Below are 26,422 nucleotides of genomic sequence, written 5' to 3'. Positions count from 1 at the left end.
CCGGAGACCGCCGACCTCATTAACACACGGCGTCGAGCGTGCGGCCCGCTCAACAGCCACTTGTGCGTGATTGGCCTGATTAAGACGAGGAACGCTCTCCACGTAACCCCTCGGAGCAGAGCCTCATTACAACATCACACAACCTCCCAGCTCCCACCTCACATCACTATTAATACACCATTAGTACATAATTCACAAACACACAACTCCGACTCAGTGGAATATGCAGAGCGGTGGTTAAAGGGCCCCGGGGCCGGCGTGGCCGCTCTCGCTCTCCTCCCCGAAGAATACTAGACGTGGCCATTCTCATTCAGTACACAGAAGCTCACATCTGCGCTCTCTTAATGTGCTTAAGAAGCCTGCATTCTCCTTAATCAGCTCACTTAAGTGAGGAGGTGAGCGGGCCGGTGCGCTGGGCAGCCGTCGGCTTGGCCAGAAGGCCCTCCTCGAATGTTGTGCCTGTTAAAAATGTCTGTAATTCTTTATTGCTTTTTCTTTTTTGCTTTTCTTGTTTTGCTTTGAAAAACGGAGGTGTCTAGTCACATACAGGTCTTAGCAAGAAAGAAAGTTCGAGAAATCCAAGCTGCCATCAAGGTACGTCTAGCTCTGCCCAGTTGCAGGGGGGGCTTTTCATCGCCATGGTTACAGGCTGTTCCTTTGTTTTCCTCCCCTCCCCTACCCCGCAGGTGTCTAGTCACATTCAGGTTCTTGCCAGAAGGAAATCTCGTGAATTTCATTCCAAGCTAAAGGTATGCGCTTTTCTGCTTTTGGGCTTGTGGTTGCCATGCGTCTCACTTCCTGTTTCCTGTGAATGCCTTGTTGCTCTAATTCCTGTAACCTAGATCCCTCGCATGCGACGGCCTGTTTAGCATACATAATTCAACGCCTCTGCCCCGTCCCCGATGTGCATCCTCCTTTCACGCTTGTCTGTTTTACTGGCCGCTTCGGCCTCTGTCTCTCATTGACCGCTAAGTGCGTGTGCTCCGAGTCTAACGCTATAGGTCCCACGGCGGCTCCTGGTTAAATATAGCAGACGCGCAGGAACTGTCGGCACATGCCGCAAACCTGAAAAGCAGCATATGCTTTGGAAATTAATATGGATGTGAAATTCAATAGCTCTGGAGAGCAAAGGCAACTATTAAGTTTGTTCCATAATGCAGCGCAATTTTGCTGCTCACCGACTTGGAACCGGGGTTTTATAAATCCCAGTTTTCCATCCCTGTAATTTAGGGGGACGGTATTTTTAGAAGTTCACAAACAAAATCTTTAGGTTCCATCTTTGTAAAATACAGAAATATTCTGTAAAATATTACTAAAGTTATTACTATAGTAAATACTTGTAAAATCTGTAACAAGGACAAGGTAAAATAAAGTGTTTGATTTGATTTATAAAAGTTAGTAAGTGATTTAATAGACTTTATTAATAAATAAGCATGTGTTACATTATAAAAGCTCTACATATCTACCTGGATCACAAAAGAACTGGTATATTTGTAGCAATAGCCAAAAAAACATTGTATGGGTCAAAATGATACTTTTTTCTTTTATGCCAAAAATCATTAGGATATTAAGTAAAGATGATGTTCCATGAAGATATTTTGTAAATGTTCTACTGTAAATATATCAAAACGTAATTTTTGATTAGTAATATGCATTTCTAAGAACTTAATTTGGACAATTTTAAATGCGGTTTTCTCAATATTAATATTTTTTTTGCACCCTCAGATTCCAGATTTTCAAATAGTTGTCCAAATATTATCCTATCCTAACAATATTCAGAGCTTTCATGACTGTATATGTTCTGATACAGTCATGACTGTATATATTCTGATATATAAAAAACTCTATAATCTATACTAGAGATCAACCGATTGGATTTTACCGATATCAATAGCTAGGTTGAACCATACTGGCCGATAACTGATTGATCAACCGATAATTTTTAAAACAAATACTAAATAAAAAACTAAAACAGTACTTTATTCCAAAAAAACCCCAAAAAAAACAGTACTGAACCAAACATTCGAAATTGAATAAAAATATTAATATATCGGTGCCGATTATCGATTGTTGATCCATCGGTCAACCTCTAATCTATACAGTTGATTTAGTTTTTTCTAAACAATGCAGATATTATTTAAAATAAGTTCATCTGGCTTAGAGAGATTTACAGTAAGCCAGGCTACAAAATAACTGCAGAACTGTGAAAATAATAGTGGTGGGCCGTTATCGGCGTTAACGTGCTGCGTTAACGTGAGACTATTATCGCGCGATAAAAAAAATATCGCCTTTAATCTATTCTCAAAGTTGGGTTGGGAGCTGGGTCTAAACTACGCAAGTTATGATGACTTTCACCTTGATATTTTAGCGCGGATGATGTATATCTAGTTGAATTGCACTGTAGGGGGCGAGAACGAGTCTTCAACTTCTGTGAAATTACCACATCAAATGAGACGCGCAGACATGGATGCAGTTATGAAGCCGCTTCAGGGCAGGTGCGTGCGTTGTTAGACCCTTTTTACTGGGGCACGTGCCCCAGTGAAAATCTGCTGTGCCCCAGTAAAATCTCAAGTTTGAGTTATAATTTACTTTGATAATCCCGAAATAAAGACATTAAACTATATGCAACAACTGAATTGACGCTTCTAAAAGCAACGCAGTTTAATCGAAGACTATGCACGCAGATAGGCTATCCATGCCCGCGTGCGCCTGTGTATTTAATGGGAACGCGCACATCGTACAGCCTTTTGCGCAGAAGTACATGGTTACACAAGTTTGTATAGTTAATTGTGTTGTAAATGCAATTGTCAAGCAGTTTGTGATGGATTTTGGAAACAGGAGATGAGCGCCTGGTCTAATGCGCCACCTGGCCCGTCCTCGAAGACTTACTTTTAGTCATTATTTGGGTAGCACACATATTCTGAATGCCTTCAGCAGAATTCAAATTAGCCATTTTAATCTAGATTAATTTCAAGATTTAATCTAGATGAATCTAGATTAAAAAAATTAATCTATGCCCACCACTAGAAAATAATATTAGTTTCCTTAGAAGTCTCACTGTCTGCCATTGGTCAGGAAAACTATCCCTGCCCCTAAACTAATTCCATTGGTTGAGTCAGTGTTACGGTGTCAGGATGCTTTAAAAACAGAAGACGTTTTCACACATTTTAGGGAAATCAACCTTCAAGTTGCCTCTGCCAACGAAACTAGGATGAAAGAAAGACTCCCTTAAAGATGCATGATGTAAAATTTCCGAAAACCATTGAAAACCACAAAACATAGCCTCGGAAGCACAATGCACTTTGCCGGTCACAAGAATGCATTTCTGTGTGTCGTGTTTGCATGTGTGTTGTGTGTGGAGTGTTGTCTCGTGCTGGCAGTATGCTTCAGCTGGTGAGAGTGGCTGAGAGCTGGAGGTCAGAGTTCAGCGGGATTCTGGTCACTGCTTAAACAACATGAGCGGCTACATGACTACAGGAAGAGCACAGTCTAGAGTAAAACCAGCGCTGCTTTGCCTTTATCTCTCCTGGAGTTTAATGAGGTCATCTGTTCTTCCCAAACGCTCTGCACAAGAAGTCTGGACCAAAGAGGCCCATTAGGGCCGTCGCTCAGATGCTTTTTGTGGCGTTCCCCCTCTCTTCTCGCTCTTTCTCTTGGCTATTTTTTTCAATAACCCACTGGCCGTCAAACGCTTTCCTCATGCTGCATTAATGAAACTACTGAAATCACCCCCCCCCCTCCCCCCCCATTTTCTCCCACCATTTCCAATCGTCCCCCCAGTGTGATTCAGTCATATAAACAGCAAAGTGTGCTGCATATAATCACCTTACATCAAATGCATCTCATCCACAAAGGCTGCGGCTTACAAAAAAAGGGGCCTTTTGTGGAAGGGATAATCTGATAATAAATTGACCTGTCATTTAAGATACATCTGCAAGGGTCGTTTCCTAATGTCTGTGTTTACTGAAAAGACCTTGAGGTTGGTCTGACTTCTCTGTCTCCTTCTGTTTCTTTCTCTTTCTTTTTGTGAGGTGATGACTAACTCCTTTTGACCAGCACACTTTTCCACAGTTCCCAGTTTACTCAGATAGATTAATGACTCCCCCATTTGTGTGTGTGTGTGTGTGTGTGTGTGTGTGTGCATGTAAGTGTGTGTGTGTGTGTGTGTGTGTGTGTGCCTAGTGGAGCGTCTGTGTGCATTTCCGCCATGAATGGCTGGTCTTTCAGGGACACTGGCGGCTGCCTGAGTAAAAACAGCCAGCTTTTGTATGGGTCTCTGTCTACTCTCATCTAAAGCAAATTAGAAATCAGGAGCGGGGAAGAATTTGAGCTCCCTCCTGCCATTTGCAGCGTAGCATTATAGTAAACCTGCCCAGTGTGCTCTTATCTGAGACATGTTGACTGAAATGACTGTCATTATGGTGCCACTCTTTGAGCTGGTCTGTAATGAAACCCTAGCCACAGTGATCTCAAACTGCCATATTATCAGCTATAAATCTTCCCTAAAGATGCTTTCTGCAGTTCATCTGCTTGACCAGCGCTCACACTGAGCCCTTAATCTTGGTTTTACTATTAGCATGTGCAGTGTGACTTTAGAGGGCTTAGTATATCATGAACAGGATATGACTAAAAGCATATTTATAAAATAAAAAAGGACTTTTTCATTACTGAATTCACAATTTGGTCATATTCAAAATTAGCAATTTTCAGGAAGTCCTTGAAAGCAGTGTTATCTAACCGACATTTCATTCACTGGGTTATATCACTGCTGAAAAGACCAGCATGGACCAATATTTTAGTTCTAGCTTTTGCTGGTTAGAACTAGTTCTGTACTTGTCAGCACCCTGTTCACCAGCTCGTACACAATTGCACATGACCAAGCCATGAACAAATCAGGGGTACATTTTCGACAAAACACACCATACAATGATACATTAGACCACTTATTGATTGCTATTAGGATGTGAAAAGATTTTCAACCAGCATAACAAAAATGTTTTTGAACCAAATCACCTACCCTGCCTTTAACTAGCTTGTCATAACTGTTTCCTGAAACTAAATAGTGACATGGTCACCTTCTGCTAATTAATCAATTCACAATTAATGTCTAAATATCTCACTTGTATAAAAATAGAAAGCTGTTCATTTTTTAAAATCATGTTAAAATGCAGTATGTACATGGCACTCATTTTATTCCTGTATAAATTTGTTTCAATAAATGAATAGTTCACCCAAAAATAAAAATGGAATGTTTATCTGCTTACCCCCAAGGCATCCAAGATGTAAGTTTCCTCAGAAGAACACAAACGAAGGTTTTTAACTCAAACCGTTGCAGTCTGTTAGTCATATAATGGCAGTCAATGGGCTCCACGGCATTGTGAGTCAAAAAATATACACAGATAAAACCAAATTAAACCCTGTGGCTGGTGTCAATACATTGAGGTCTTAAGACACCAAACAATCAGGCTGTGCAAGAAACTGAACAGTATTTATATAATTTTTTACCTCTGATCCACCGCAATGTCCAACTGTTCTTAGGGCGTTCACAACAGGCAGCGTGTGACGAAGAGAAAGCAACCATATCTTCAGTCAATCTGGCTCAAAATTTGGGAATCTGTGAAAAGTCAACACTCCAGCATGAGTTCGCGCAAGCAAGTGTAAAAGTTTTTATTTGGTTGCAACAATCAGGATAAGCACAAGTAATTACCATTTTGAGTAGCCGTCGTATACATAATCTCTCTGCACTGTGTATACAATGAGTGATGTATACGTGCAACACGCACCGGCCGTTGTGAACGCGCTCAGGACAGTTGGACATTGCGGTGGATCCGAGGTAAAAAATTACATAAATACTGTTCAGTTTCTTGCACAGACTCAATGTATCATCACAAGCCACCGGGTTTAATTTGGTTTTGTCTGTGTATGTTTTTTTTTTGACACTCCAAGCTGTTACTCTCAAAGCAGTTACATTACTTTCCATAAAAAGTAACTTAAGTAACGCAATTAGTTCCTTTTTTATGGAGAATGAAATGTATTTAATGTACTGCGTGTTAGCAGAGAATTATCTGTGTAAGTCATAAAAAGAAATTGTGCTTCAAACCACGTCGGGAGCTGTAGTTCCAAAATGTCTGCAAAAGTTTGTTGATAATGTACAGTAGTTTCGGGAATCTGTGAATTTAGTAATAATTAAATGTGTCAACATAGTTGGCTTATGACGCTTTTGAGAAACGCACTCCAACTTAAGACTTCTGAATACAATTTAAATTAAACTAAAACTAAAAAAATGTATGTGTACGAAGACGGACAAAAAGCCAAAAGCTTTTAAAATATAAATAATATGTACTAATACAATCTAAATATTACTATGACTGTGGAAAGGGATAGTTCGCCCAAAAATGAAAGTCTCAAGTCGCTACAAAGTCAAAATCTTTAGACATGTTTATGAAGTTGACGCAGAATAGAAGAAATTGTTAAAGTTGTAATGAAAAAAATGTATTCTCGTATAGCTTCCTAACATTACAGTTGAACCACTGATGTTACAAGGATGTTACAATGTCCTTACTACCTTTATGACCTTGAACATGTCAGTTGTCAGTCGCTGTCTATGCAGGGTCAGAAAGCTGTCGGATTTCATCAAAAATATCTTAATTTGTTTTCCCAAGATGAATGAAGGTCTTACACTCTTAAAAATAAAGGTGCTTCACGATGCCATAGAAGAACCTTTTTGTCTAAATGGTTCCATAAAGAACCTTTAACATCTAAAGAGCCTTTCTGTTTCACAGGTTTGCGGCAAATAAGGTTCTTCAAATTATAAAAATGTAAGCAAGAAATGGTTCTTTGACTGAATGGTTCTTTGTGAAACCAAAAATGGTTTTTCTATGGCATCGCTTGAAGAACCTTTTGAAGCACCTTTATTTTTTAAATATGGGTTTGGATAGTTATAATTACAGAATTTTCATTTTTGGGTGAGCCAAGCCTTCAAATAAGTAAACGAATACAAATGACAATAGTAGAAATGCACCATGTCAAAATACGAAACGTGACATCGATCAACTAAATTGCGACACATCAGGTACGCGCAGTGTAGGCGACTTTATTGATTTTAATAGAAGCAGTCTAGTTTTGACGTGTCATGACATGTTACATGCGGCTGGTGTGAATACGGTGTTAGCTGGTGAAGATTGTCCAGCATGGTCTTTCTGGTGGAATCTGCCTGACCAAGTTAAACTAGATAAAAAGCCTGCATCCAAAACACAACATATGCTGGTCTTTTCAGCAGAAATACATTTGTAAATCAGATCTATAAATGCCACAAATCTGTCAGCATTCATGTAGATTGTTTGAATTAAAACTGAACATTGACAATCAAACCTTGTTTGTTTGCGTTTAGGTGACAAGCATGGTAAGTACGAGTTCTCAGTGCTCTTGACTGTGCATCGACATGTCACCGTTGCAGTATAGCAGCTGCTAAACACCTGCTTGAGCTCTGAGCCTCTCTGCCTCTCTCTAAGCCATACGTTAGCCACTGCTCCCAGCATGTTTATCCTCAACTCGAGCTGCTTTTCACTCTTTCAATGCAGTTGTGCTCCATTCACTGGCTGTTTTACGTGTTTAGAGGCAGGACATCCTTCCATCCTGTTACGGCATGCACGCTATACAATCAGCACGTCAAATGCTTGCCTTTGTGGCGTTTAGGCTTACACACTTTAACTCAATTAATTAAATTACCAGTTTTAGAAATCCATCTATGCACAGACATTCCTTGTTTTATAAAAGTCTATATTGAGATATCGTCTTTAGCCTTCTTGTGAAAATAACAAGGAGGTTGTGTAAAGGAGAAAGTGGTGCATTTTCAGGCCCTTTTTCTTTGACGCGTTCATCCGTACAGTTTCGGCTCGGTTTGATGACCTTGATAGGAGCTTTTAGAATGAGAACATTACGCACAGCAGAAAGAGAAAGTTAGTATTACTTAACCCTTGTTCCTGACAGACACAATGCATTTTATTAGACATGTAGGAGCTGCGGGATAATATATAACAGCAGTGTCATTTCTCACTGGATTTAGTTCTCTTTCAGCTCTGCGCCCGATAATAAACATTATCATCTCCTGTGCTCTGTGCTGGAGGCTTTCGCTCTTTTCAGACTTTTCGTCTTTAATGCTAGCGCATTCCTCTTAAGATCAACAGCTTTATAGCTCTGAAGAATCTTTTAACATGCTTTCTGTCTGTGGATCTTTGTGTGAGGGTGTGGGCTGCTTTATTGTCCTGTGTTCACTGCAGGGGGGTGATGGTTTCGACTATCTCACAGTTCGGTCTGTATCACGGTTCTGTAGTTTCTATTCAGTAAATATAGATTTTTTTTTCCTATGTAAAATAAAACCTATATATATATATATATATATATATATATATATATATATATATTTTATTCTATAGATTTTTTCATCACTTTGTGATGGCTATTAATTAAAACCACTAAATCAGCGTCATTATTGCAGGATAACCTATTATGGATGTTACTACTGTTAGTGCACTTTATATTGGGCTCTATAAATGTTCTATTTTGGCTTTTTTTTTCAAATTTGAATAGTCAGTTTACTTAATTAAACTGTTCATTAAACAATTTAAATGAAAAGTTGAAATAAAACTAGCATTTTATTTTTCTCCAACTATAGGAGATAATTTATACATTCAATACCATCCACAAGCTTGAATTTTATTTGTATTTATTCATTTATTTATTTTGAAATGCAATTGATTCAAACTGAATCAAAACTGATCAAAACTGAATTTTCAGCATCATTACTCCAGTCTTTAGTGTCATGTGATTAGTCAGAAATCATTCTAATGCTCATTTATTAATAGTTTAGTTATTAATAATGGTTCTTATTATTATACATTTTGGGTTTCAGGACTCTTCTATGAATAAAAAGTTAAAAGGAACAGCATTTATTGGAAACAGAAATCTAATGTATTGTTATATATGTATTTACTATGGCTGGAGATCTATTTTATTTATTTATTTATTTTTATTTATTTTTTTATTTTTTCATTTTGCCAAATTTTGAATGGTACTTTTTCACGGTTTCCACAAAAATATTACGCAGCTAAATCAGCATATTACAATAATTCCTGAAGGATCATGTGACTTTAAAAACTGGAGTAATGGCTGCTAAAAATTCAGCTTTGAAAATGGAAAAAAGTTATTTTAAATTGTAATATTTCCAAAAATTACTAATTTTACTGTATTTTTGGTCAAATAAATAAGACTTTTTTCAAGGACGTCTTTCTTTTTCCAAACTTAGACTGGTCGTGTACATTTTTGTTATGAATTAGATAACAAATCAAGAACTATTTACACTAGTGGTGTCATTGTGATAAAACCGTGATACAAACATGTATGCCGAACCGTGTTGTTACAGAAACCATTCACCTCCTAGCTCACTATGCCTGTACCCTTTCTGGATCCTAATTTCTTTTGTAAATGCTATTGAAGGATCAAAGCGTGAAGGACAAAGCTCTTCAGAGTATGGCCTCAATGTCCTCGGCCCAGATCGTCTCTGCTACCGCCATCCACAACAAGCTGGGTCTTCCGGGCATCCCGCGTCCTGCCTTCCCCGGAGCAGCAGGGGTAAGACCTCCCTCTGGCACCCACCTATCAGTACACTTACTTCAGCCACACGGCTGGCCACCGGGCCGCCTGCGTTAGCTCCAATCCCATTACACACCCTCAGAGCCACATCACCTGCCTTCATCAGATAAGCCCACTAATGCCACACTCAAGATAACTAGACTGCATGGCACATAGTCCACCTCATTTTTCAATGGACATGAGATAACTGATCTATCAAGAGTGCACAGACGTGTGTGTGAATGTGGATAGGCTGTGTTTTGTTGTCTATTTATTTATCTAATTCTTTAGTTTTGGCAGGGCATGATATCCACGGGCCAGCCTGGATCCTCACAAGAGTGAGTATCTCTACTAGAAGTTCTGCTCCCATTGGCCCACTAAAGCTTTTTCTCTTATTACAGTGCTTGCAAGGCACATCAGAAATTCTTCTTCTTCTTCTACAACATCATCATTGTATTTATCCTTTTTATCACCACCTTCTTCTGTATCTTATTCACTTTTGCTGTCTTCACTTTCTTTTCCACCTTTTTTTTTTCTTTACCACCGTCTTGACAAGCTTCTGCACCTCTTCCGTCTTGTTCTTTACACCACCATCTTCAACTTCTGCACTTTCTTTTTTACCACCCTCTTTACCTCCCTCCCCTTCTACTGCACCTCCTTATTCACCATCTTCATCCTCTTCATCTTCACTTTCCTCTTCTTCTGCACCTTCTTGTTCTTCAAGACCTTTTACCCTTTTACCTTCCTTACCTTCTGCACCTCCTTTTGCTCCTTCTTCTTCACCACCACCGTTTTTACCTTTCACACCTTCTTCTACATCCCCTCCTTTTTCTTCTGCACCTCCTTCTACACCTTCTTCTTCCACTACCACCACTACTACCACCGTCTTTACCATTCTCACCTTCTTCACCACCATATTTACCTACCTCACCCTTTCCTTCACCTTCTTCTGCATCTCCTGCACCTCCTTGTGCACGTTCTTCTTCTTCACCACCATCATTACCTTTCTCACATTCTTCTGCTCCTTCTTCTCCAATACCATCTTTACCTTCCTCACCTTCTTCTGCATCTCCTGCACCTCCCTCTGCACATTTATCTCGTTCACTACCATCTTTACCTTCCTCACCTTCTTCTGCATCTCCTGCACCTCTTTCTGCATGTTCTTCTTCTTCACCACCATCATTACCTTTCTCACATTCTTCTGCTCTTTCTTCTCCAATACCATCTTTACCTTCCTCACCTTCTTCTGCATCTCCTGCACCTCCTTCTGCTCATTCTTCTTCACCTCCACCGTCTTTACCTTCCTCACCTTCTTCTTCACCTCATTCTGCATCTCCTGCACCTCCTTCTGCACCTTCTTCTTTTTCACCACCATCTTTACCTTTCACACATTCTTCTGCACCTCCTTATGCACCTTCTTCTGCATCTTCTGCACCTTCTTCTTCACCACTACTGTCTTTACCTTCCTCACCTCTTTCTACATCTTCTGTATCTCCTCCACCTCCTTTTGCACCTTCTTTTTCACCACCATCTTTACCTCTCTTACCATCTTCATCACCTCCTTTTGCACCTTCTTCTGCATCTCCTGCACCTTCTCTTACACCATCACTGTCTTTACTTCCCTCACCTTCTTCTGCACCTTCTTCAGTACCTTGTTCTGCATCTCCTGCACCTCCTTCTGCACTTTCTTCTTCACCACCATCTTTACCTTCCTCGCCTTCTTCTTCACATCATTCTGCATCTCCTGCACCTACTTCTGCACCTTCTTCTTTTTCACCACCGTCTTTACCTTTCACACATTCTTCTGCACCTCCTTATGCACCTTCTTCTGCATCTCCTGCACCTTCTCTTACACCATCACTGTCTTTACTTCCCTCACCTTCTCCTGCACCTCCTTCTGCACTTTCTTCTTCACCACCACCATCTTTACCTTCCTCGCCTTCTTCTTCACATCATTCTGCATCTCCTGCACCTACTTCTGCGCCTTCTTCTTTTTCACCACCGTCTTTACCTTTCACACATTCTTCTGCACCTCCTTATGCACCTTCTTCTGCATCTTCTTCTTCACCACTACTGTCTTTACCTTCCTCACCTCTTTCTACATATTCTGTATCTCCTCCACCTCCTTTTGCACCTTCTTCAGTACCTTCTTCAGTACCTTGTTCTGCATCTCCTGCACCTCCTTCTGCACTTTCTTCTTCACTACCATCTTTACCTTCCTCGCCTTCTTCTTCACATCATTCTGCATCTCCTGCACCTACTTCTGCACCTTCTTCTTTTTCACCACCGTCTTTACCTTTCACACATTCTTCTGCACCTCCTTATGCACCTTCTTCTGCATCTCCTGCACCTTCTTCACCACTACTGTCTTTACCTTCCTCACCTCTTTCTACATCTTCTGTATCTCCTCCACCTCCTTTTGCACCTTCTTTTTCACCACCATCTTCACCTCTCTTACCATCTTCATCACCTCCTTTTGCACCTTCTTCTGCATCTCCTGCACCTTCTCTTACACCATCACTGTCTTTACTTTCCTCACCTTCTTCTGCACCTTCTTCAGTACCTTGTTCTGCATCTCCTGCACCTCCTTCTGCACTTTCTTCTTCACTACCATCTTTACCTTCCTCGCCTTCTTCTTCACATCATTCTGCATCTTCTGCACCTACTTCTGCACCTTCTTCTTTTTCACCATCATCTTTACCTTTCACACATTCTTCCGCACCTCCTTATGCACCTTCTTCTGCATCTCCTGCACCTTCTTCTTCACCACTACTGTCTTTACCTTCCTCACCTCTTTCTACACCTTCTGTATCTCCTGCACCTCCTTTTGAACCTTCTTCTTCACCACCATCTCTACCTTTCTTACCATCTTCATCACCTCCTTTTGCACCTTCTTCTGCATCTCTTGCACCTTCTCTTACACCATCACGGTCTTTACTTTCCTCACCTTCTTCTGCACCTTCTTCAGTGCCTTATTCTGCATCTTCTGCACCTCATTTTGCACCTTCTTCTTCACCAGTCTTTACCTCCCTCACCTTCTTCTGTATCTTTTTCTCCACCTTCTTCTTCACAGCACATCCTTCTGTACCTTCTCCACAGTCTCTACCTCCTTCATCATCTTATTCTTCACCTACTTTTTCTGAAATTAATTTACTGTTTACACTTATAATTGGCTGGTTAGACGCAAACTTTAGTGCTTATAATTTTATGCTTAGGTGAGTTGTCTAATTTAATATAATAAAATTATAAGCATAATATTGTATTTATATTTTATCAAAAATTATATAGATAGATAGATTACAGTTTTTCTTGATTGCTTTGACCTGTTTAAAGAAACTAGGATCCACTCAGTTTTCATTATCACTATCTCAGCAGAGCAGAAGACACGTCTTGCAAATGTGTTAACCCTTTCTCATTGGATTGACACATTTTCCCCACCCTTTTGCAAAACAGTTAACACGGATGTCATTCAAGCAGTCCAAACTCCATTGTTTTAGCTATGGTAACCAAACAGAAACCATCTATTCCTAACTTTTAGAAACTATGTAGATCAGAATGAAATCACTAAGGCACCTGTTTGACATCCCTTCACACAAATCTTCAATTAGCAATCAGTCTGCAGGTCTTATAAAAAAGGTGCCACATCTGTGTTGTTCTTTACCAGCATGGATGGAGGAGGTCTAGGGCAGATGAGAGTGAGAGTAAGAGGTAGAGGGGTCTGAGGAAGAGGAGGATAAAATTTACAGTATTTCAGTTTTCAGACACGGTTTGAAAAAAAAAAAGAATGTCATGGAATCAAGAAAAAACACATCAAAGCATTTCTTATTCTGGATCCAATTCTTTGCAAAAAGGCAAATTTGACACAGCCTATATAGAAAGACAACAAATGGCACTGGCAATAGGCTACAATGGCAAGCAATGGTGCACTGTTTCGCACTGAGTTCTGTATTTCGTATTTTGTTGTCCATTGTGTAATGACTGACTGAAAGAGCTCATATACTTGTTTGCAAGTTGTGTTGTTTGAAGGTAAAATTTGCTTTTGTTACATATTTTAAATGTTTTGGCGCGGTTAGAGCCTTTTGCAAACAAAATGTGTCATTTTGACCATGAGTGCCACTGTTTAGGCCTGTGTGTTAACTGTTTTGAAAATGTGGAGTTTGAGTTGACGGTTGCATCAAAGCAATCAAGAAAAACTGTAAATCAAAAGGTTGGTTTGGTTTAAAGCATCTACGCTGCTTTAAGAAAAAGTGCACACTAGAAGACAAATCGTTTAATTCCACAAGTAGTGTGCAGCAAAAAGCCCTGCCAATGCTCTCTAGTGTGCACACTTATAAATTAGTAAGCTTATTTAAAATTTAGTCAGCTGTTTGCCAGGTGTGCACACAGTTTTGACTAGCATGAAAACTGCAGTATCCAGTGAAATTAAGAGAGCAAAAGGAGGGAAAGCTGGATGGATATTATATTTCTACTTCATATTTTTAACTGAGCATTATGACTTTTTTCTGATTCAGCATTTCATTTAAGCAGAACCAAATTTATAGCCTAAAACTTTAATATGGTTCCTTTGCTGCCTTGCAAGCACTGGTATTTCCTTCAGGAAATGCAAATCTTCTTTATTCCTTCTGTCTCTGTTTTGTCTGCATTATTGTCGTCCTCCTCTTCTTGATGTCTGCATTTTCCCCAACCCTTCCAGCTTTCTCTCTTTCCTGAGAGGGATCAGAGATAAAGAAAGCCTTTCCAGAAACAAGGATGGGTTGAATCCAAGTTTGAATACTTGTGCAGCTTTGTTTCTTCTTTGCTGTATAACCCTCTTAATCTCTTCAGTATGTAGTGCCGCTAAACTTCAGGCTGCTCGTTTTCCTGTTCTTAATTCTCCTTTGTCTATGTTTTAGCATCAAGCCATTTGCTCAGCAAGCGTACCCTATCCAGCCAGCAGTCACAACTACAATCTCAAGTATGTCAGCCACCGCTTGCCATGTATTAAAAAAAAGAATGATTTAGATTCAGATGTAACATTCTGTTAGTTTAGAAGAGCTAATATTCAGCATGTGTATGTGTTTGTAGGTTATGAGCCTCCGACAGCGCCAGCACCCACAGTTCCCGCCTGGCAAGGCAGATCTATCGGCACATCTAAACTCAGACTGGTGGAGTTCTCCGCTTTCCTTGAGCATCAGAGAGATCCAGATTCTGTGAGTCGCTTTTTTATGTCACTATAAGTCAAAGTGAAATTAAAATGTAGCCAGATTACTTTCTAATACACCTTCCTGCTCTTATTACACATAATTCATCATTGAGCTTTAGCCTCCTAGTCAAAAAGCCTCCTCAAAATTTAGTTTTTAGATAGAAGTGCTCCACAATTGACTGACGCACATTCTAGTGTTGAACACATACTTTTCACAATCCAGTCTGATTCCAGTGGGGAAAATACCCGCCCTACATTTTTGGCTCTTCAGATATCTCAGAAAAATGTTTTAATCAAAGATATGATCATACCATATTACAATGAAAGTGAGTATTTTATGTTGACTTTGAGGACTGTCAAAATACAATCTCTTGTTTTCATTTTTAAATGCGTAATACAATTCAAATGTTATCACACTTACAAAAAAGTATTGCCTGTATCTTATTAAAGTACCATGATTTTTTTTATACTATAATACTATTTTATATCCTGTGGTACATTTATGAATCTCTCCAATGTATACCTCAAGAAAAATTGTAAAGTCTATTGTTGTGGAATTATATACAGTAGAAATAAATAATTTGTTAATTAAATGTTAGTGTTTACAAAAAAAAGATCCTTAGTTAAATATCTTGAACTACCAATGAACAACACTTTTATGGCATGTTAATTTCTACATATGCTCATACATTTTTAACATGTCAAGTTGCAAATATATTTTGTATTATGAATATTTATTAATTATTATTTTTAAGTGAACGTTCATTTTTTTGCAATGTTTATTCATTAATTTTTTGTCTGCTGCAATAATAAACTGTATAATTGTGAATGAATTTTCTCCTTTTAGAGATTTTTCTCACCAAATATCAAGAAATTAATTCAGTATCTTATTAAAATACCATTATTTTTTATACTATAATACCATTTTTATATCCTGTGGTACATTTGTGAATCTCTCTAAAGTATACCTCAAGAAACCTAATTGTAAAGACTATTGTTGTGGAAAAAAAGATAAATTTGTTAAATTTAGCATGTTAATTTCTACATATGCTCATACATTTTTAACATCTCAAGTTGCAAATATTTTTTGTATTATGAATATTTATAAATTATTATTTTTAAGTGAACGCTAATCTTTTTGTAATGTTTATTCAGTCATTTATCTGGAAATTAATTCAGTATCTTATTAAAGTACCATGATTTTTTATACTATAATACCATTTTTATATCAGTATCTTATTAAAGTACCATGGTTTTTTATACTATAATACCATTTTTATATCATGTGGTACATTTGTAAATCTCTCCAAAGTATACCTCAAGAAACCTAATTGTAAAGGCTATTGTTGTGGAATTATATACAGGAGAAATAAGTAATTTATTAATTAAAAAACTAACTTTTGTTAGTGTTTACACAAAAAAGATCTTTAGTTAAATATCATGAACTACCAGTGAACAACACTTTTATGGCATGTTAATTTCTACATATGCTCATACATTTTTAATGTCAAGTTGCAAATATTTTTTGTATTATGAATATTTATAAATTATTATTTTTAAGTGAACGCTAATCTTTTTGTTATGTTTATTCAGTCATTTATCTGCCGCAATAATAAAATGTATGAATGTGAATGAATTATCTCCATTTAGAGACTTTTCTCACCAAATATATAAAAAAAATTATTTAGTATCTAATTAAAGTACCATTATTTTTAATACTATAATACCATTTTTATATCCTGTGGTACATTTGTCTCCAAAGTATACCTCAAGAAACCTAATTGTAAAGACTATTGTTGTGGAATTACATAAAGTAGAAATAAATAATTTATTGATTAAAAAACTAACTTTTGTTAGTCTTTACAAAAAAAAAAAGATCAATTTGTTAAATTTAGCTTGTTAATTTCTACATATGCTCATACATTTGTAACATGTCACGTTGCAAATATTTTTTGTATTTTGAATATTTATAAATTATTATTTTTAAGTGAACGTTAATCTTTTTGTAATGTTTATTCAGTCATTTTATGTCTGCCGCAATAATAAAATGTATGAATGTAAATTAATTAGCTCCATTTAGGGGGTTTTTCTCACCAAATATCAAGAAATCAATTCAGTTACAATAGTGAATAGATGGATAGTCCTAGTTAAAACTAAACAACCAAGTACTTAATCATTGTGACACGTTTTCCTGTTCCTCTAACTTGTTTTTTCTGTTTGTTGGTTTTTTCTGTGCAGTATAACAAGCATCTTTTCGTGCACATCGGTCAGACAAATCACTCTTACAATGATGCCTTGCTCGAGTCAGTGGACATTCGTCAGATTTACGACAAATTCCCAGAGAAGAAAGGAGGGCTGAAGGAATTGTTTGGCAAGGGTCCTCAGAATTCATTCTTTCTCATAAAGTTCTGGGTGAGTGAATCTCTGCAAAGAACGAGCATCTGTTTAGTCATTCACAGACCTCCCTCCTTCCCCCCCAGAATGCACGGGACAATTATCCGTAAAAGAAGACATCGTAACAGACAATTAGTTGCAGAAGAACAAGAACTTTTATTATTATTATTATTAATTATTATTATCATTAAGGCTTAAAAATAAACATGTATGCATTGTGCTGTGTAAGGTACGCCCAGCCTGTGCCCAGGTTTCTACGCTAATGAGAGCGAAATGACCACAGTTCATGTTTACCACCCATACAACTGCCTATTTAACGCAAATATTTATCCACCGAGTGATTACATGCATGAATAATTGTGCATTTCCCTAAAGACACTGGGCCACTTTAGTTTTAAAGACAGCTGTCTCTGTTTACGGGTCCAAGCCGCCGCCGCTATATTTGGCACGGCATAGCTGAAGTGTCCATGATCAAAGCTCGCACTTATTCCGTTTAATATCGTGAAACAATTGGATGACCTGGTTGCTCCTCTAATAGCTATTCAAACATTGCATGCATTTTGTGAAATGCTAACTAGCGGCAAGCAACAAAGTGGGCCTCGTCGTGGTTGGAGCGAGGCTGCTCGAATTCCGTTTGAAGTGACAGAGGGATCTGAATTTCAAATGAAACTCTGGATCTGCACAATAATGCCTCTCTTGAATATGATGTGAAAATGTAACAGGCTTGTCTTAATGAAAAGAGAGTATGCCAGAAATGAATATTTGAGCTTGCTTGGTAATGAACATCGTGTTAGCTTACTGAAAGAGCGAGCTGTTCTTTTTTCTGCTCTTTTTCAGAATTTTTTTTGACAGGCTTTTTACTCAAAGTTATTTAATCTATTCTTTCTAACCTTAGACACAGCCTTTTTCTTTAATACTTGAATAGACTAATATAGAGAAATAACTATGATTGGTAGTTTAGTATAGCTAAAGGGATTGCTCATCCAAAAATGAACATCTACTCATGTACTGTTCTTCCAAAACTGATTTTTTTTTCTTACACGTAACTTCAGTATGCTGCATAAGGTCTTTTTTATAATGTTGATGGATGACAAAAAAGCTCCATAAAAGCTTCATGTCTATGTGAGGAACAAATTGAAGTGTTGAAAATCTTCCATATTGTTTTTTTTAAGCTGTGCATACAATCTCCACTAGATGGCAGTTTTGCATTGACTTTTGCTGTATACAGTTGAAGTCAAAAGTTTACATACACCTTGCAGAATCTGCAAGATGTTAATTATTTAGCAAAATAAGGGGGATCATACAAAATGCATGTTATTTTTTATTTAGTACAGACCTGAATAAGTTAAATTCATAAAAAGACCCCGTTCAAAAGTACATATACTTGATTCTAAATAGTGTGTTGTTACCTGAATGATTCACAGCTTTTTTTTTTTTTTTTTTTTTTTAGTGATAGTTGTTCATAAGTCCCTTTGTCCTTAGCAGTTCAGAAAAATCCTTCAGGTCCCACAAATTCTTTGTTTTTGTTTTTTAGCATTTTCGTGTATTTGAACCCTTTCCAACGATGACTGCATGATTTTGAGATCCATCTTTTCGCACTGAGGACAACTGAGTTATATGCAACTATTACAGAAGGTTCAAACTGATGCTCCAGAAGGAAACACACAATGCATTAAGAGCTGGGAGTGAAAACCTTTTGAATTTGAAGATCAGGGTAAATTGAACTTATTTTGTCTTCTGGGAAACATCTAAGTATCTTCATTCTGTTCAGAAGTTTACACCCCTGGCTCTTAATGCATCGAGTTTCCTTCTAGAGCATCAGTGAGCGTTTAAACCTTCTCTAATAGTTGCATATGAGTTCCTCAGTTGTCCTCAGTGTGAAAAGATGAATCTCAAAATTATACAGTCATTGTTGGAAAGGGTTTAAATTAGAGATGCTCCGATCAGCATTTTTGGGGCCGATCACAGATTACCGATCACCAAGATCATGATATGCTGATCGCCGATCACTGCCGATCACAGAATGGCAGGGGAATGGGAATCTTTTATCTACAATCTAGCAGAGTTTGCACTATTTGTAGAAATTAAACTAACTCTAAATTAACTATATTGAAAAAAAACTGTAGAAATAGGCTACTGTCAACCCTGCTGAAAAAAACAGCTAAAACCAGCCTAGGCTGGTTGGCTGGTCTTAGCTGGTTTAAGCTGGAAGTAGCTGGTTTTAGCTGGTCTCCCAGCCTGGTCAGGCTGGTTTTAGCTGGTGGTTTCCCAGCCTGACCAGCTAAGAAATGGCCAAAACCCCTCTAAAACCAGCCTGCCGCCCAGCTATGACCAGCTAAAACCAGGCTGGTTGACCAGCTAAAACCAACCAACCAGCCTAGGCTGGTTTTAGCAGTTTTTTTTCACCAGGGAAGATCTTGAAGAACCACCAAGTTAGGTTTGTAGATGATAGTATGGTGAACATACGCACGTGAATTACACAGGCACCGTTTCTCCTCATTCTATATGAACTGAACTACAACATGAACTGATGACAACAATCAGACATACAGCGGTAACATTATTGCAATATGACGGGTATAGAAAGATACATTCATTTACATTCAAGCACGCACATTCACCACTCACTGAAGATAGCAGAGAATGAAACCGAAAGTAAACTTGAACGTCTTCGGCAAAACTACAGTCAGCGCTCTGTACACGCACAACTTAGTCACATGCCCAATAACAAGACTACCCTTACAAAACAATTAAGAAATTTAGTACTCATGTTGCCACTGGTAAGCTCTGCTCTGCTGGTGTTTACCTGTGCATGTTGTTGCATGTGTGAAAAAGTCGCGCGAGTAATTTACATCAAGTGATCGGCTTTTTTGATCGGCGCTTTTGGGGTTCGCAGATCAAGCTATTTTAAGCCAATATCGGCCGATCATGATCGGTGGCCGATCAATCGGGCATCACTAGTTTAAATACACAAAAATGCTGGAAAACTAAATCATTTGTGACCCTGGACCACAAAACCAGTCTTAAGTCGCTGGGGTATATTTGTAGCAATAGCCAAAAATACATTGCATGGGTCAAAATTATTGATTTTTCTTTTATGCCAAAAATCATTAGGATATTAAGTAAAGATCATGTTCCATGAAGATTTTTTGTAAAATTCCTACTGTAAACCTATCAAAATGTAATTTTTGATTAGTAATATGCATTGTTAAGAACTTAATTTGGACAACTTTAAAGGTGATTTTCTCAGTATTTTGATTTTTTTGCACCCTTAGATTCCAGATTTTCCAATAGATGTATCTCGGCCAAATATTGTCCTATCCTAACAAACCATACATCAATAGAAAGCTTATTTATTGAGCTTTCATATGATGTATATATCTCAGTTTTGTAAAACTTTACCTTATGACTGGTTAAGTGGTCCAGGGTCACATTTGTATGACCTGATGGATTTTTCTGAGGGCAGTTTAACTGTTCTGGACAAACAAGGGACTCATGAACAACTATCACTAAACCAAATAAAACAGCTGTGGATCATTCAGGTAACAACACAGTATTAAGTGTGTGTAAACTTTTAAACGGGGTCATTTTTATAATGTCAACTACTATTTTCTGTTGTGAAATATATGTCAATGTCTTTATGTTGGTAACTCTATCTATTTGTACTTTTCTTTGTAATGGAAGTATTTGACACCGCAGCTTATTAAATTAAAAATTAAAGCTACAATCTCATTGGTTCATAGGCTGACTTGAACTGCAACATTCAGGATGAAACTGGGGCCTTCTATGGAGTGACTAGTCAGTATGAGAGCCCGGAGAACATGACCATCACCTGCTCCACAAAGGTTTGCTCGTTTGGCAAACAGGTCGTGGAGAAAGTGGAGGTAATTTTCAGACATTGGTTTTTGAGTACAGTTGTATTGTCTAAATGGAGCAATAAATGTTCTTCCTCTAATATGAGCTTACCAGAGGAAAATGTAATTGCTCTTTCATTACTCAGAACACTTAATGGTGTTATTATTTCTTAGTCTGAAATTTCTTTCAAAGGAAAAAAAAGAAACACATTGTCTTGGGAGAATTTGATGAGAAATCTCAGAAATTTAATAGAAGACTATAATATCTTAATCTAAGCACAGTTTGAGACATTGAGATTTTGTGATCAGTAATGTGATTTTACAGCTTTCAAAATGTTTAATCAGACAAAAAAAATGTACTAAATGGTGGTATCATGGTAGCTTTTATAGGTACATTACTGGTCAAAATTTTGGAATAATTCAGATTTTTAAATGTTTTGAAAGACCCTCATGGACATCAAGGCTGCATTTTTATCCTAAATACAGTTAATACTGTGAAATATTATTACAGTTTGAAAGAACTGTTTTCTGTTTAAATATATTTAAAAAATATATTATTGTGAAGGTAACGCTGAAATTTTAGCAGCCATTATTTTATTTGTCAGTGTCACGTCACTTTAGAAATTATTCTAATATGTTGATTCTGTTGCTCAAGAAACATTTATTATCATCAATGTTGAAAACAGTTTTGCTGCTTAATATTTTTGACTACCACTCAAAAGTTTAGGGTGAATACTTATATTCAGCAAGGAACTATAAAATTGATCAAAAGTATCAGTGAAGACATTTATAATGTTACAACAGATGTCTGTTTTAAATAAGTGTTCTTTCGATTCATCAAAGAATCTTGAAAAATTAAGAATACATTTTCAAAATTAAGAAATAGAAACATTTTGTAATTAATCGAGCAGCAAATCAGCATTTTAGAATGATTTCTGAAGGCTCATGTGACACTGAAGGCTAATGATGCAGAAAATTCAACTTTGATGACAGGAAATAAATTACATTTTAAAATATATTAAACTAGAAAACAATATTTCATAATGTTGCTGTTACAGTGTCAAATAAATAAAGCATAATTTCGCATTCAAAACTTAATTTCACAACTTTGACTAGTAGTGTATATGCAATGGCACTTTCTTTTGTGCATTCTCTCATCTCTCGCATCTCTCCTCTCAGACGGAGTACGCTCGCTTTGAGAACGGACGCTTTGTTTACCGGATAAGTCGGTCTCCCATGTGTGAATACATGATCAACTTCATCCACAAACTCAAACACCTGCCTGAGAAGTACATGATGAACAGCGTCTTGGAGAACTTCACCATCTTATTGGTGAGTCTGCATGTCCGTTATTGATGTTTAAACCAATCGGTAAGAGCTCTCAGTGCAGGGCGGAGCCTGCAGCCTCTGAGCAGAGACGACCTAGCATTCCTGGCATTCCTGTGGGACTGTGCAAAGCCTGATAATCTCCTGCAAAGGGGGAGGAACCCCTTTCTCTAACCTTCATACACACCAGGATTAGAGCCCTATTCTCTCCTATAGTGAGGGTCCTACTAATGCACTTTCCCTGCTCTCTTCCTTCAAATCCCTCACATCCTGGTGCAGTGCATCTTTAAACCTGCTCTCCTGGGTTGCGACTCTCACCTGCCATGGATTTTTTAGTTGTTATTATAGAAAGACTGACTGAGGATGTGTGTGTTTATATTTTTGGCTTGCGTACTGTATATCAAAGTCAAAGTCAACTTTATTGTCAATTCTGCCACATGTACAGGACATACAGAGAATTGAAATTGCGTTACTCTCAGACCCATGGTGCATACAAGTAACATTAAATACAAAGGTAGAATTAAAAAAAATATGAATAAAATACAAATAAACATATAATATTGTGGTGGGAGGGACGAACGACAGACACAGTGGGTGTGGCGTCAGGCCTCGGAGAGGCTTTTATTAAACAGAAAATGAAAGGAAAAGTGTCCAAAAGGGGAAATAAAAGTGTCCAAATAAACGGGGGATCTGGTGTCCTCGTTGTGAAGGAGGTTCTGTGAAGGAGGGGCAGTGTTCAAATGGGAAGGGTCCAGCTAAGGGGCGGAGTCCGGCGGCCGCACGCGCTCCCTGCTTAGGTCCGGAGCGCGAGGGGTGGCGGCATCTCTTGCAGCAACGTCCTCCTTCTGCTGCTCTGCGGCACTCTCGGGGGATTCGACGGCCCGGCAACCTGGCCCGTCAGCCGACTAACGGGTGCGGCGTTCGTCCGGACACACGGGGTCCGGCTGCTCGTCCTCTGGCGGCGCTGGCTTCCTCTTCACCCCTTCCTGGACCCACGAGGACACCAGCGTGCATGCACGGGGGAGAGACCGGTCTCCTGAGGAGAGGCGCGCTCGGCATTTAAACAGCGGCGGTGATGAGGCTTCATTCCATTCAGGTGCCCTCATCACACGCCGCCAGCCCGAGACGATTACTCGCCCCTCCTCTCCCCTACACACCCACTCCCGTCGGGAGCCTGGAGAAGGGCGGCGAATAAGGGACGGGGTGGTGATGATATTTTGGGGGCAGGCAGCCGACTCGTCAAATCCCCCCCCCCCCCCCCCCAAGCGACATCCCCGTCATCTGGTCGCCGCCCACGCAGGAGTGCTACCTTCCTCATCCAGGCTCCAGCGGTCGGAGTGGGCGGGGATTCCTCTCCAAGGTAACGCTCCCTCTCGCAGCGCACCGGAACAGGCACAGAAAAACCGGCATTTAGTCGACAGCCTCAACCAACCGCAGGATAAGTGACTAACTGAAACATCACTTACCCTTCTTGCGGCTGGGAGGCCGTCTCCGTCGTTTCTCCGTCCCTGTCCGGGTTTTCACGAACTTTTGCGAGCGAGAGGGGATGACGTCATCAGGTGTTGCCCACTGCGCTGTCTAAGCCCCGCCTTGCCCGCATTCTCCACCACTGTGGCGGGAGGAACGAACGACAGACACAGTGGGTGTGGCGTCAGGCCTCGGAGAGGCTTTTATTAAACAGAAAATGAAAGGAAAAGTGTCCAAAAGGGGAAATAAAAGTGTCCAAATAAACGGGGGATCTGGTGTCCTCGTTGTGAAGGTTCCGTGAAGGAGGAGCAGTGTTCAAATGGGAAGGGTCCAGCTAAGGGGCGGAGTCGGGCGGCCGCACGCGCTCCCCGCTTAGGTCCGAAGCGCGAGGGGCGGCGGCATCTCTTGCAGCAACGTCCTCCTTCTGCTGCTCTGCGGCACTCTCGGGGGATTCGACGGCCCGGCAACCTGGCTCGTCAGCCGACTAACGGGTGCGGCGTTCGTCCCGACACACGGGGTCCGGCTGCTCGTCCTCTGGCGGCGCTGGCTTCCTCTTCACCCCTTCCTGGACCCACGAGGACACCAGCGTGCATGCACGGGGGAGAGACCGGTCTCCTGAGGAGAGGCGCGCTCGGCATTTAAACAGCGGCGGTGATGAGGCTTCATTCCATTCAGGTGCCCTCATCACACGCCGCCAGCCCGAGACGATTACTCGCCCCTCCTCTCCCCTACACACCCACTCCCGTCGGGAGCCTGGAGAAGGGCGGCGAATAAGGGACGGGGTGGTGATGATATTTAGGGGGGAGGCAGCCGACTCGTCACAATATATAAAATGAAAAACACAATATACAAGTAAGGGCACATGATAGAGAGTGCAAACCATGTAAACAATATAGTGCGAAAGAGCTTGTAGATGTGTAAAAGTGTCAGAGCAGTCTTGTAACTGTCTTATGAGTAGGTATATGTTGTACTCAGGTATATGTTGTTGAAGGGTGGTGGCATTGGTTTGGTATTAACATCCAACTCAGGTGATTCGATTACATACAGCACTGAATGTTTAATATTGAATTTAAAAAAGTTTAAACGGGATCCAATATGTGAAAAAAGATCCAGTCATTGAAACTGCTTTTTAAACATTAATTTGTCTTAATGCATCTCAGACTCACCTAAAAAGCCATCATAAACCAAAACAAGTGTTTTATATATTGTCCCTTAAATTTCACTGATACACCTGTGGACTGATTGGTGCTCTTTTTTTCATTGTCTTTTTTTCTCCTATTTTATAATCACCTATTTTAGTAGTCATCATAAATTACATGTCATTTGAAAATTGAAAACCTCAAAATTCATCCTGTGAAAACCGTTTTGAAATCAGACAGTGCCTTAAAAACACTGAAATGGTACTTTAAAATCTTTTAGTGCCTCCTCCCCCTTAGTGGGTGGTGTCTAGTGTCATATTACAAAATGTATTACAGTCTTTTAGGATCAAAACTTTTTATAAACTTGACAAAGAATGGCACCCGGTGGCTGTTTGTGGTATAATGGCCTAAATAAAAGCTCACAGGAGTCTGTTTTTTTATATCAACTTCAAATTTGGAACATAACTTCTTTAGACAGGCTTTAATTTTATAGCAATTTTGAATTAAAAATATTTTTTAAAATATTTGTTTTATATAAAATAAAAAAATAGTACAGTGCATTTTCTTTACAGTAAATTTAAACTTCTATATCTTTGTGACATTTTAATATTTTAAAAACCTAAGTACAACCTTAGGTCTGTATTCCAAAGTTTGGATAGTGCACTTTCACATCTGTGTTCAAAATTAAAATTAAAACTGGAAAAGCCCGATATTAATGCAAAAGACTTACTATGCCTAAAATTGACATGCAATTAGACATTGACGTGAAGTGATATATGCAGGCAAAAATCAGAAAGACCTTCCTGGACGAAATCCATTCACAGATCGAATCACAGGTGAATCGCACAAAAACTTGTCCAAAACCCAAAAGTAAAAAAAAAATAATAATCTGAATGCCCATGAAAATATGTGCTTTAACTTTAATGTTAGAGCTGTCAGTATTGTATTGCTCCCATAATTTTCAAGACAGTTAAGCACATTTGCCCACATCAAATTCTCCTTACTGTTATGTGTAGATTTCAAACAATTTATTTTAGAGCATAATTTTTTAATTTATTTTAAAGTAGAATTATTTTAGAGCACTTTGCTTTTAGAATTTTTATTTTATATATCATTATATGTATATATATATATATATATATATATATATATATATATATATATATATATATATATATATATATATATATAAAATGAAAAAGATGAAATCACTATGCTCTACAAACCTGTAAAGTCCATAAAATTGATCTGAACTCCTTTTTAAAATAGAATTTTATTTTACTTCTTACAGGTCACAGAATTGTACTTATTCATTCATTTTATTTGATTAAATTAGAAATAAATTTATTGCAATCTTTTATTTTAAGTCAGGCTAGGTAATGTCAGCACAACATATTACCATGCTGTACCATTTAAAAGTTAATCTGTAC

General features: G+C 38.7%; 1 protein-coding gene across 2 annotated transcripts in view; it reads left to right on the top strand.

The window, feature by feature from the left end:
* The window catches only part of tead1b (TEA domain family member 1b), a 95,015-nt gene that overhangs the window by 64,752 nt on the left and 3,841 nt on the right, over positions 1-26,422 (top strand). Inside the window, exons 5-12 of one of the 2 annotated variants that reach the window (XM_073835667.1) lie at positions 687-749; positions 9,496-9,630; positions 9,922-9,968; positions 14,523-14,584; positions 14,695-14,819; positions 17,051-17,224; positions 20,950-21,090; positions 22,240-22,392. In XM_073835667.1, the coding sequence (XP_073691768.1) occupies positions 687-749; positions 9,496-9,630; positions 9,922-9,968; positions 14,523-14,584; positions 14,695-14,819; positions 17,051-17,224; positions 20,950-21,090; positions 22,240-22,392 (900 nt within the window). Of the gene's footprint in view, positions 1-686; positions 750-7,185; positions 7,403-9,495; positions 9,631-9,921; positions 9,969-14,522; positions 14,585-14,694; positions 14,820-17,050; positions 17,225-20,949; positions 21,091-22,239; positions 22,393-26,422 lie in introns of those variants that run through there. The other variant, XM_073835668.1, reaches the window with a different exon arrangement.

Source organism: Garra rufa, chromosome 3, assembly GCF_049309525.1.
Source record: "Garra rufa chromosome 3, GarRuf1.0, whole genome shotgun sequence".
NCBI lineage: Eukaryota > Metazoa > Chordata > Actinopteri > Cypriniformes > Cyprinidae > Garra > Garra rufa.
This window is presented reverse-complemented; position numbering and strand designations above follow the sequence as displayed.